Source organism: Cervus elaphus, chromosome 8 (genome assembly GCF_910594005.1).
Source record: "Cervus elaphus chromosome 8, mCerEla1.1, whole genome shotgun sequence".
NCBI classification, from domain to species: domain Eukaryota; kingdom Metazoa; phylum Chordata; class Mammalia; order Artiodactyla; family Cervidae; genus Cervus; species Cervus elaphus.
The window spans coordinates 42,453,407-42,465,428 of NC_057822.1; the positions used below are offsets into that span (position 1 = coordinate 42,453,407).

The 12,022-nt window shown below is 36.4% G+C and overlaps 1 protein-coding gene across 5 annotated transcripts in view; it reads left to right on the forward strand.

Annotated features, from left to right (window-relative positions):
* Nucleotides 1–12,022, forward strand: part of RAPH1 (Ras association (RalGDS/AF-6) and pleckstrin homology domains 1) — a 99,493-nt gene that overhangs the window by 49,803 nt on the left and 37,668 nt on the right. For 2 of the 5 annotated variants that reach the window (XM_043910313.1, XM_043910314.1), the window contains exons 5-6: nt 5,713–5,793; nt 11,400–11,474. The exons of 1 other annotated variant lie outside the window; for it this stretch is intronic. In XM_043910313.1, coding sequence (XP_043766248.1) covers nt 5,713–5,793; nt 11,400–11,474 — 156 coding nt within the window. The remainder of the gene's footprint in view (nt 1–5,712; nt 5,794–11,399; nt 11,475–12,022) is intronic. 2 more of the 5 variants (XM_043910309.1, XM_043910311.1) reach the window with 2 other exon arrangements.

Below are 12,022 nucleotides of genomic sequence, written 5' to 3' on the forward strand. Positions count from 1 at the left end.
AAATCCCTGCAGGGCCTTACCAGATCGGCTTTCTATGGCTTGCGCCTACCTTCCTTTCTTCCCTACCTCTCTTGCTTTATCAGCTCTTTGCCAGATGTCAGAGCCCACCTCAGAGCCCTTTTACCTGCCCCCCTGCCTGGATACACTTCCTCAGGTTCCCCTTTACTGCCTTCAGGAGTTTGCTTACATGTCACTTTCCCAGTGAGGCCTTCTGTGATCACCCTGTTTAAATGAATTCTTCTTCCTCTGTCCTGTGAGTACTTACCTGCCTTTTCTTAGAAAGCTTATTTGTTTATGGCTGCACGGGGTCCTCGTTGATGTGCTTGGCTGTTCTCTAGTTGCAGCACGCGGGGGCTACTCTCTGTTGTGATGCATGGGCTTCTCATTGCGGTGACGCAGAGCACAGGCTCTAGGCGCAGGGCTCAGGAGTTGTGATAGGAGGGCTTAACTGCCCCGTGGTGTGTGGGATCCTCCCAGACCAGGGACCCAATCTGTGTTCCCTGCCTCAGCAGGTGGATTTCCAGCCACTGGACCACAGGGAAGCCTGTTATCTCCCTTTTCTACTTTATTTTTCTGTTTATCACCATTAGAATACTATATATTTGACTTTATTTTACTCTAAAAGTTTTGCTTGTCTGTCTTCTCCACTTGAATGTAAGCTCCATGAGAAGAGGCATTTTCAAAAATTTTCTTTGATTCCTAATGTATCATTAGCACCTAGAACATTATTTGGCTCCTAAGAGAAGCAATCAGACATTTGAACAAGCATTTAAATATATGCACGTGTTCAATCCATCTTTGTCTAGAAGTTCTGTACTCTAAAATTATCAGCAGTTTTCTTTCAAGATGGACAGATGGAGTGCTTCAGGTGAAGTAGCATAGGAAAATCTGATAGTGAAACTTTTTTTTTAGACACCTCTAAGTTCTTAGAGGCAGTAATTATACCTGTTCTAAAGAAACCGAGGACAGAATAGTTACTCTCACTGAAGTCTAGTGACACTAATACCAGTTAGAAAAATCAGTTTGAGATTGGTACTATTGCATCTTGGGGATGTGGGTATTCAAACTGCCCATCTGAAAACAAAGTAATTTTATAGTTTTTCTTTCTGCCTCCTTGCTCTCTGAAGCCAACAGGGGTGGGCATAGTATAATTTCACATCAGGAAGAGGATGTCTTTTTCTCTTGCCTTTCTCTTTCTTGACTTTTGTTGAAATACTGTGCTTTCAGGTACTTCACATATGTTATTTCATTTAAGCCTCCAACTGTCCCTTTGGTAGAGACATTATTTCAGAGAGGGATTAAGTAGGTCAAATAACTGGGAAGTCTGTTTTTGAATTCCAAAACTATAACATTTGCCTCCCAGCTTTTATCATTATCTTAAAAATAAAGTGAAGCTGATCATCAAAAACTATTATTTCCTGAACGTTTGATTTAGTATAAAAATATGAGTTCGTTCTATGGATAAACATAAAAATGAATTACAGAATAATTTTAGTATGCTTATGAAATCCATCAGTAGTGTTCATTTGCTGTTTTTAAATTTAGAATTCATTGTAGCTGAAGTAAATTCTAATAAAAACTCTTTATAGCAATGTGAAATAAATGTTGCAGTTGACTTACTGGTACTTTTATTCACATTAACAGATAAAACTATTTTTTAATAAGACAGCAGTTTGCAAATTTACATAGTAATTGCATGTTATAAATTTTATATAAAGTAGGGTTTACTGATAAAAGGTTAGTGCTACAGTATACCTGTATATTTATTTTCTGGTGGGATTTAAACTAACAATTCCTCTGAATTTGGAATCTTATACACAAACATATATATATATATATATATATATATATATATATATATTTTTTTTTTTTTTTACAAACATATATTTTTAAAATGAAAATGCTTTTAGAAACATTTACTGAAACTTATGGTAGATTCAAAAAGTTTTGTGAATCTTTAAGGATATTTGATGATGTATTATAAATATTTTGATAGGAAAAATTCCTAAATATCTGAGCTACTAAAGCTTTTCAATGTTGTGTTTTGTTTTTTTTTCCCCCTCATGTGTACAGGGTTTTTTGTGGTTTTTTTTTTAATGAAATCTCTATGGATACACCAGTATGTTAATAACTTGTGAGATGCACCATGGCATATGATGGCTTCAGTGTAATTCCTTTACTTCTTTCACTTTCCAGAACTTTTTCAAGAATAAATATGTGCAGAAATTTTGAGATATTGGAAAGAAAACAGCAGTTGTGTTTGTTGTAATATCAGGTGGCATTGGCATTAAGGTCCCAAGTTATTCTCAGAAAGCAACTTTTTGCTCTGAGATAATAGCTAGATGGGAGCTCAGGGCTTTCTGAAATTTTAAGAGGCCTGCATATCTGAAAGATTGGAGTTACTAGTTATTACAACTGCATTTCTCCTAAAATTCTAATGGCTATGTTGCTGCATCTCACTGAAATTTATCCACATGTACCAACTTGGTATTTTAATTCTCGATTTCACTGGCCTAGGAAGTTAATAGAAGGGATAGAGGTACAAACACACCACCCAGCCAGCACTGGCATATATGCCCTGATCCTTGTTTTGTGGATTACTTAGAAACCTGAAAGCGAAAAAACATTTTTATTTGGTTTGAAGTCTGTTTTGTTTTGTGTTGGGAGAGCTGGTAAAGAACCTTATACTGGCTATATAACAGTCGGTTAAATATCTAGGAAAGGAATAAAGAGAAGAGGAGAAATAGAAAATAATATCAGCTACTGTGTTATTGTTTGTTCTGTGCTGGGCATGGTGCTTTATATGTCTTAACACTGAATTTGTACAGAGCCTTGAGAATAGGTACCATTACCACTATTTTACAATGAAAGGAACTAAAGCAGAAAGTGACTAGGTAACTTTCCTGAGGATTTGAACCCAGGCAGTCTGGTTGTAGAGCTCTTATAGCATTACCTTGCTACTTCATCGTAAAATTGAAAGAGAATCTAGACAAGGCTAGACCAGCCAGGGCTTCTCAGATCCAAGCCTAGAGACAGAACTACACGGGCAGTATAAAAAAGGCAAAGAGATTTATGTAGTAACATCCCCATCTGGTGGTGTTTTAGTATATTCCTGAATATGTTGTTAAAATTTGACAACTATAAGCTAGCTGTAATCTAAATGAATTGAGGTTTAAATAAAATTCAAATGATGGCTGGTGGTTTCCCATTGTTCTAATAATAATAATGTTATTATTACTCCTTTAATTTTTATAGTAACATTTGGAGGTAAAAGCTGTCATTACACCATTTTACACATGAGGAAACAGGTTAAGTAATAAGCCCAGAGTCATACTGCCAGGAAATGACTGAGCTGGGGCTTGAACCCAGGCGCTCTGGCCGCTCCATAAGGGTCTGGATTCTTAACCGTCATGATATATTTATTTTTAATATTTGTGAAGAGCACATAACCTCAGTACAAAATGGGTGTAGATCTGTTTTATTGAAACATTAATATGTGTTCACAAACCTCTACTTTCTTCCAGTTGTTATCTAAACTGTTAGCTACCAAAAGAAAATGTTGTATTTTGTAACCATGACTCTGGTAGAAAGTCATTCATTTCTTGATTATGGCTCATATTTCAGATCACTGCTTTTCTACACATCCTCCCGAACAAGATTCTGGCTCATAAATGGTACACATTGTAGGTTCAGTTCAAGAAAGTAGTGATTCATAACTTAATTTGCAGAGATTTGTGGAGTTTTTGAGAGATTGATGGAGAGCATGATAGCTTTGTAACAAATGAAACATTTTGAAACTGAGAAGGTGTAGAGCAAACTTTATGTAAGTTGACCTTCACATTCACTTATGTGTTTTAAACACAGATTTTAGGTTTATGAAAGTAGTGATAAGGAAGAGGTAAAAACTGGGGACTTCCCTGGTCGTTCAGTGGTTAAGATTTCACCTTCCAACACAAGGGGTACAAGTTCGATCCCTGGTCGGGCAGCTAAGATATGCCTCATAGCAAAAAAAAAAAAAAAAAGCAAACATAAAACAAGCAATATTGTAACAAATTCAGTAAAGATTTAAAAATTGGTCCACATTGTCTTTGATACTTCCCATGTGTATATTCATTTATGGTAAGGTGTTGAATTTCAATAACTAATAATGTTCCATCATACTGTTTAACATGGCACGTAGCCATCTCTTGTTGAACGCCTTGGATTATGATTTTTTTTAACTAGCCAGTAAGCATTTGGAAATATAATGGGAGTGTGTGTGAGACTGAGCCTAGTGAGAATAGATTTATTTTTTAACTTTTTATTTTGAGATAATGTCAAATTTAGAAAATTTTGAAAAAATAGTACAAAGAGCTCATGAAACTCTTACTCATGTTCACCAATTTAACATTTTGCCACATTACTTTATTATTTTATATATATATATTTTTTCCCCTGAACCAGTTGAGAGTTGGTTGCATTTTTCATGCCCTTTTAGCTGTTAATACTTAGGTACTCATTTCCTAAGAATGAGGATATTGGCAGTATAGATTTGATAGGCCTCCCATTGATGTGGTAACTGACACAGTGTTATAGAATATGTTGAGTGAGAAAACGTAGAGAGAGGAAAGCAAAATCAGTCTTGGTCTGGCCAAGCCTGTGGCATGAGAGCCAAGAAGAAATAGCTATTCATACATTCCATAAATGCTGGAGTACCTGGACACTGTGTTGGGCTGTAAGGGGTAAGACTGGACATAATGCACAGTGTCTTTATGAGATTATAACTTACTGTGTGAGGAGAGGGATGTCAGAAGACAACCAACGCAATTTTAGTACAGTGAAGCAAGTACTGTGAGAGGAAGGACAGACGCGTTGGTGAAAAGGTCATTGATGACTTTGAGAATGAATTACAGGATGCGTTACAACTCAGAGGCTGAAGACTGGAGAAGAAAGGTGGATGCTAGATTGCAGGGAATTATAAGTGCAAGAGGTATACTGTAGCTGAATTCAGGGTACTTGGCAGTGAAAAGTAGAAAATAATAGTTTAACAAGTGGAGGGTACCCAAAAGAATATTTTTCTGTCTTTCTCATCCTCAGTAAGCTGGACCAGTTGAGTGTCAGTGGCTGGGATGTTAGAGGGGGAATGAGTGGGATGTAGGACGTGGTTAGCTTTGGAGGGGAGAAGCAGGTGTTAACTCATGGAACTGGAGAGAAGGATGAGGATATGGACACAGCTGCAGGATACCTTTTAGAGATGAAGATTGTCATGCTAGATAGGTGTGGTTTCCTTAGGAATGGAGGGGAGTGAGGGCATGTGAAGAGGTGGAAGAGTGAAACCAGGAACTTGAACAACTTGGAAACTACTTAGAACAAGCCTAGAGAAATGATGAGAGAGAGAGGAGAGAAGATAGTGAGTACTGCCAAACAGCAGTTAAGGCCCATTTGAAGTTCGGAAGTATGAATTGGTACTGGACAAGGTATTTCTGGGTAGTTCTGCCACAGAGCTCTACTGTCCAGAAGAAGAGTGAGGTTATCTTTAAATTATAAAGGGTTAGGATCATCAGGTTCTTATCTTTTCTATTTTTGCACAGTACAATGAGGTGCATGCAACTTTTCATTACTATTTTGTTTCAAGAGTCCATTTAGTGATCTTTTCTCTTCCTGCATGGTAACGAGAGCTGCCCTTTTCCACCTCCTTTACCTGTCATTTTCTTCCTTCCTGCATTTTCACAGCATGCTATTTCTCTGAGATGTCCCAGCAAGCAGGCCAAGCGTCATATTGACTTCACAGAAGAACAGGCTGAACTGACACCTGTAAGTTCTGTAATCACGTCCATTGGGACTACTGAAGTATCAGTGAAGAGGAATGCATTCTTTAGAACTCCTGATGGTTAAACCTTGTCATATATCTCAGTTTTTTGAATAAAAATTAAACCAGACTTAAAAAATACATGAGCAGAAACAAGAACAACCATATGATACAGTACCATTGAATATTAATATTCATGGTAAGATTGTGTTGGTGATAGCGTATCTGGTATAGAGAAATTTTGTATTGGAACCTGAACCACATACTTTCTTTTTTGTTCTTAAGCTAAGGGCTTCTGTAAATTTCTCGAGATATTACTAGATTTAACTCTTCTTCAGAATGGGGATATCAAGCATATGACTTCTGTACCAATGTTTAACTGAAACCTAATTTCTTTAAAAATGTTTCCTTTGGTCATTGATTAATGAACCTGGGTGTTTTAGAGCTGTGCTGTTCCATGCGGTGACCACTAGCCAGATGAGGCTATTGAACACTCCAAATGTTGATCCAAATGGAGTTGCACTATAAAGATAAAAATACATGCTGGACTTCAAAGACTTAGTACAAAAAAATAAATAAAAGATGCTAATATTAGTTTATTTCACCATTTTCTTTTTACTTTTTTAAAAAATGTGGTTACTAGAAAATGTTATATTTGTAGCTTGTATTGTTTTTCCATTAGACAGTGCTGTTTCAGGGTCATCTATGAAGCATTGGAAAAAAAAAAAAAATTCCCGTCCCCCGCCACCCCCGCAGTTGAATAAGATTCCCTCTGACCTCTCCTTCTCCCCTCCTCCTCTTCCCCTCTCCCTTCCTGTCCTTTAAAAATACTGGTACTAACTCAGTGAATTGATTTCACAAGTCACTACTGGGTTATATCCTGCTTAGTGACAAACTTTCTCCAACCTTACCTCTGTCCCCTAAACTCCTAAGTACCAGCCACACTTAATAATCATATCTGCGTTGTCATCTCTTCCACTCAGGCAGCAGTGCTCAGTTCTTTCAGCCCCAATACCCGTATCTTGTAACAAATAATTTATAACATTATCTTTACTATCCCAAATGAAATTCATAAATAGTATAACTTACCTACACCCCCCCCTTTTATAGTGATTTTAATGCCCTATCACCTAGTATGAGGGAGAAATAGCCAAAAGTAATTTATGATATTTTAATGTATATATTTTAGTTTTTAAGTGGTTGGCCATTTAAAAAATATTAAAAGGCACAATGAAAAAAAGTCAAATCCTACACCTACTTATAATTAAGAACTTTGGATTTAAGAAAAGGGAGAAGATCAGAAGTCATTTTTACAGGAAAAAGAAAGAATATGAGTGGACCCAGAATTAAAACATACTATGACTTCCCTGGTGGCTCAGACTGTAAAAGCATCTGCCTACAATGTGGAAGACCCGGGTTCAATCCCTGGGAGGAGAAGATCCTCTGGAGAAGGAAATGGCAACCCACTCCAGTATTCTTGCCTGGAAAACCCCATGGACGGAGGAGCCTGGTAGGCTACAGTCCATGGGGTCTCAAAGAGTCAGACACGACTGAGCAACTTCACACATGACACATAGTAGCAGAAAAAACACACCTCTATATAGTAACTAATAAAAGGGAAATAGCCTTAAATGAAGTAGGAATAATGAGCTGGTACAATTTATATATTACCAAAGAAAAGAAAATGAAGAAATGCAAAATTCTTGCAAATAAAATGACTCTTATTTGTAACTGTAGTGACAAAATTATTCTCTGCCTTGTAGCGTGGGGTTAGGTAGTAATAAAATGATTTTTACACTTTTTACATTATAGATTTCTCATTGTGCTATATTTTAAATAACTCTGAAAGACAAGCAATTGAAATATTTTAACACAGTCTGGGTTAATGAAACTCAGTGAAATTCCTGCCTTTCATTTCTTTCATTATTAGTATTTGGTTCTTAATTCTGTTAAAAGCAGTTTCAAAGCTCTTATCATTTACTTGCATGTGACAGAATATAATCTGATGCTACCAGTTTTGGTATTGGCAAGTTTTTTTTATACTTCAAGCTGATTTTCCATTGGTGAAATGATTTCCCAATGTAATGAGTAATTCTTGGTAAATGTTCAACAGAATTAAGTGCAATTTCTTGTGTGTGGTAAGTAAATAGCATTCCTCGAACAGTCATTGAATATCAAAATTACATAGAAATACTTTGTGCTTATATGTAAAAGGAGTTATTGAGTTCTAAACTCAGATTGTTATAAACAGGAATTTCCAGCAATATGATTTTCCGTATAAGGACATTAAAAATTCATGTGTGACATAGGACTTTGGTTGTTAATTTTGTAACATTGTTCCATGCTTGCAGGGCATCTAACATTTATGATTTCCCTCCTCATAAATACCAGTTATACTCCTTCCTCCTCATTGTGACAGCCCAGAATATTCCCCGCTCTCCCTGAAATGCGTCCCAGAGGGAAGCACCACCAGCACTGAGAACCACTTCACTCTGTGCCCTCCACCTGACTCAGAGCTGCCTCCTGCTCATCCTGCAGGACTTTAGACTCTAGGCCTTCTCAGAAATACTTTGCTGAACCTCTGATTTGGGTTTAGACACTGTCTCTGCCTCTTACTACCACTTACACACTGCTTTGTGGTTGTCAGTTATCTCCCTGTTAGATTCCAAACTGTGAGACCAGGTAATGCCTGTCTTGGGTACCTCTGCATTTCCTGTGTCTGCCATGGTTCCAGGCTCAACATTGAATAAGTAATTGAGTAAATGAAAAAAGGAGAGAGTAAAAGATAGGAAGAAAATGGACTAATAAAGAAAATGGGCTATTTTTAATGAATTAAAATAGGCTGCTGACTTTGCATTAGTGGTGAGTGAAAGAAAATATAAGAAGGCCCTACATGCAGCCATGTGCATTTTTGTTACCAGCAGCATGTACCAAGACAGAGACGAATTTAATGATGTGCCCAAAGCACTGGCTTTGCCTTCTCTCAGTCCTCCAGCTGAACACCACTCTGCTCATCCCTCTCGCATCCTTCTCCAGTAACCGGTTCTCCCTCCGCCCCCACCTCCACTCTGAGGAGATCTGGAGCCCTGTGTGACTGGCACCAGGAAGGGAAGATAGATAAAGGAAGGCTTTTATTGACAGAAGGCATTTGCTGCTTCTGATTTCTAGATGTTTGTTTTTTCAGCTACAATCCCTGTAGTTACAGGGAACATGGAGCCCTGTTAAGTAGTACATGCCTGTCCCAAACACGTGACTCCTGATCTTGTTCAGCTACTATTTGTGGTCTCATTTTTTAGATGTGTCATTCTTGGGGGTCACCAATCATGATTATCTCCTTTTTTATTTTAAAGTTCAGTATTTAAACCTTGTTTTTGATGAATATTATTTTTGCACAATATTATTATGCACAATAAATATTATTTTATTTAAACCTTCAGTATTTTAAAATCAGTAGCTTCTACTTCAGGGTCTCTAAACAAATACAGTTAGATAATATCTGATCAGATACAGTTTTTGGGGCTTTTTTTTTATTTTTAGTAATTTGAAGTCTTGAGGTGATTTAAGTTTGAAGATGGAGTAAATTTTGTAAGTTTTTTTAAAGTTTATACTTGAATTTAATGTCTAGAGTTTTATTTATTTTGGGCTTCCCTGATGGCTCAGACAGTAAAGCATCTACCTACAATGTAGGAGACCAGGGTTCAATCCTGGGTGAGGAAGATCCCCTGGAGAAGGAAATGGCAACCCACTTCAGTATGCTTGCCTGGGAAATTCCATGGACAGAGGAGCCTGACAGGCTGCAGTCCATGGGCTTGCAAAGAGTCAGACACGACTGAGCAACTCACACACACACAGAGTTGTATTTACCAAAGAATAATTGGTTTTGATGGCCTCAAGCAAATTTTTTTTTTAATTTGAAAAATAATTATCTGAATAGAGATATTCTACTCATGTTGGGCATCTCTGAGAAAGTAATTTTTGTGAGTAATATAAATAAGACTAGGCTTTCAAGAAATTATTTTCTGTATATTTTACATAATCATGTAATCATGTCACTATATAGGAGTAACAAAAAATGAATAGGAATAAGAGCAATGAAGGTTACAGTTGGCCTTTTTAGTTGTTCTTCTCAATATTCTTCCTGGTCTTAGCTAATTGCTAACCTCAAATTAAATTCAGTTTGCAGAAATTTTGCTTATCTACTGTTTTTTTAATAGACAAGTCAGCCAATATTTACCTTCAGGAGATTATACCATCTCGGTAATTGAAGGCTTGGAGGTGATTTTCTTTGTGCTTGTTTGACCTTGTTAGTGCTGATACTGATGAATATATTCAGTTTTTGTTTTAAACCTTAGGGTTTTTGTTTTGTTTTGGTTCTGGCTATTTTTTTTTTTACCACCAAGGTGTGGGTGAAAGGGCAGGTATGCTTGTAAGGCTCATCTTGAACTAAAAGCTAAAAAAAAAAAAAAAAAACAAAAACACAGGCCACGACATACAGTATAGCAAACCAACTATAGTATAGGTACAAGCAAAAGTTAATTTTTTTTTTGTAATAGTATTTTAATTTTGAAGTATCGTATTGTATTATCTGTGACAGTGAGCTTTATGATAGTAGGTGCTGCTTTAGTACTTATTTTTCTCTCCAAAAATTTGTTTCTCAAGAATAACTTGATAATAACTTGATATATACTTGGATTTATAAATATTGTGAAATATTTTCTATAATTCCACACAGCTGTGCCATGTATTGTTTTAAATGATGGTTAATAACCACATAACATTAAAAAAGACAGAATTATTTAGGGATAAGCAAGTCTAAATTACACATATATCAAAAAAGCTGAAATTTATACTATATGATTTTAATAAACATGATTGCAATACTGAAATGATTTTAAGGGAGAAAAGGACACTTAGGGACTGTTATTCACAGATCATTTTTAGGAAAATATATAAGTTAATTTAACCATTTTAAGGGGCAACACTTCATGATATTTTGTTTATGTCATCCCTTTGATATACAAGTCCTTTACTTGGGCAGTGCAGTGCTATTAGTATGTAATAAGTGAATTAATAAAATTTTACTGAAAACGTGATACCATTAGGCAAAATATTTATGAACATTTTTCCTCTTGGTATAGCTATCATTGATTGGAAATAATTGCAGAAGTTTTAAAACTGAGGGTTTTTGTTTTTTTTTTTCCCTCCTCTCTAAGACTACACTATTTAAAGCTATGTAGGTCTTGTATAGGCTTTAACAAGAGGGAGAAATGTGGTTAGTCATTGGGCTTTGACACAGCGCTCGCAAGCACAGCCCTGGCAGACAGGCTGCTCCATGATCTTTGCAGGATGTGATCCCTTTTCCCAGAGTGAGGGACCAGCAGGAGTGGGCTAGAGCGTGACTCTTGGCATGGGTGGGTCTCTCCCTTCCCTTCTTTTTTTTTTTTTTTTTCTGTTTTTAAATTTAGATACATTTCACTGAGTTTAGGTGAAACATGAAATTAACGGTAGAGAATCATTCTTGCTTTGTCTGCTTTATATTTTAAACTCATAAAACCTCCACTGACTTCTGTTGCCTTTTTTTGTTTTGTTTGTCTCTCTCTTCCTGCACAAGCACTCCTATCTGGACAGGGAAACCTCCCTTCTTCTGAGAAGCATTGCAGGAAAGCCTTCTCATTTGCTGACCAAGGTGATGCTCCTCCCACCTGCATGTAAATACTTCCCGCCTTGTAGGTAGAATGCAATTTCTGTGTTTGATTGTGCTCTCAGGCTGCTGAGGTTGTGCTTTCTTGTTTCTGCACCCTTGTTCTTAAAAGAGGTTATTTTTTCCTCCTATTGAAGGTAATTATTTATTGACCTTAATGACTATCAGAAAATGTTGAGAGTAGAAAGTATTTGCAGTAGTTTTTCACTAGTTTTTAACTTTTGTGAATACCTGACAGTCTTCCTAAGTATGTTGCACTTTTTCTAGTTTAACATTGTATTTCATTTTAAATCATTGCTTGATTTTTAGCTTTTACTACTAAATGGTCATGCATGCTGTGAGTTTCTTTAGCAAACTTTGTTTTCTAATTTTTGTTTATATTATCAATGCCTCATGTAATTATTTATTTTTATAAACAATCTTTACATTAGTTTAATCAAATTAGAAGAGAAGGCTGCAATTTAAATTTCTCAATTCTCTGACCTCAGAATGGTTTGAATTAGTCTAGCTGGATTTTCATCGGGCTGGCATTT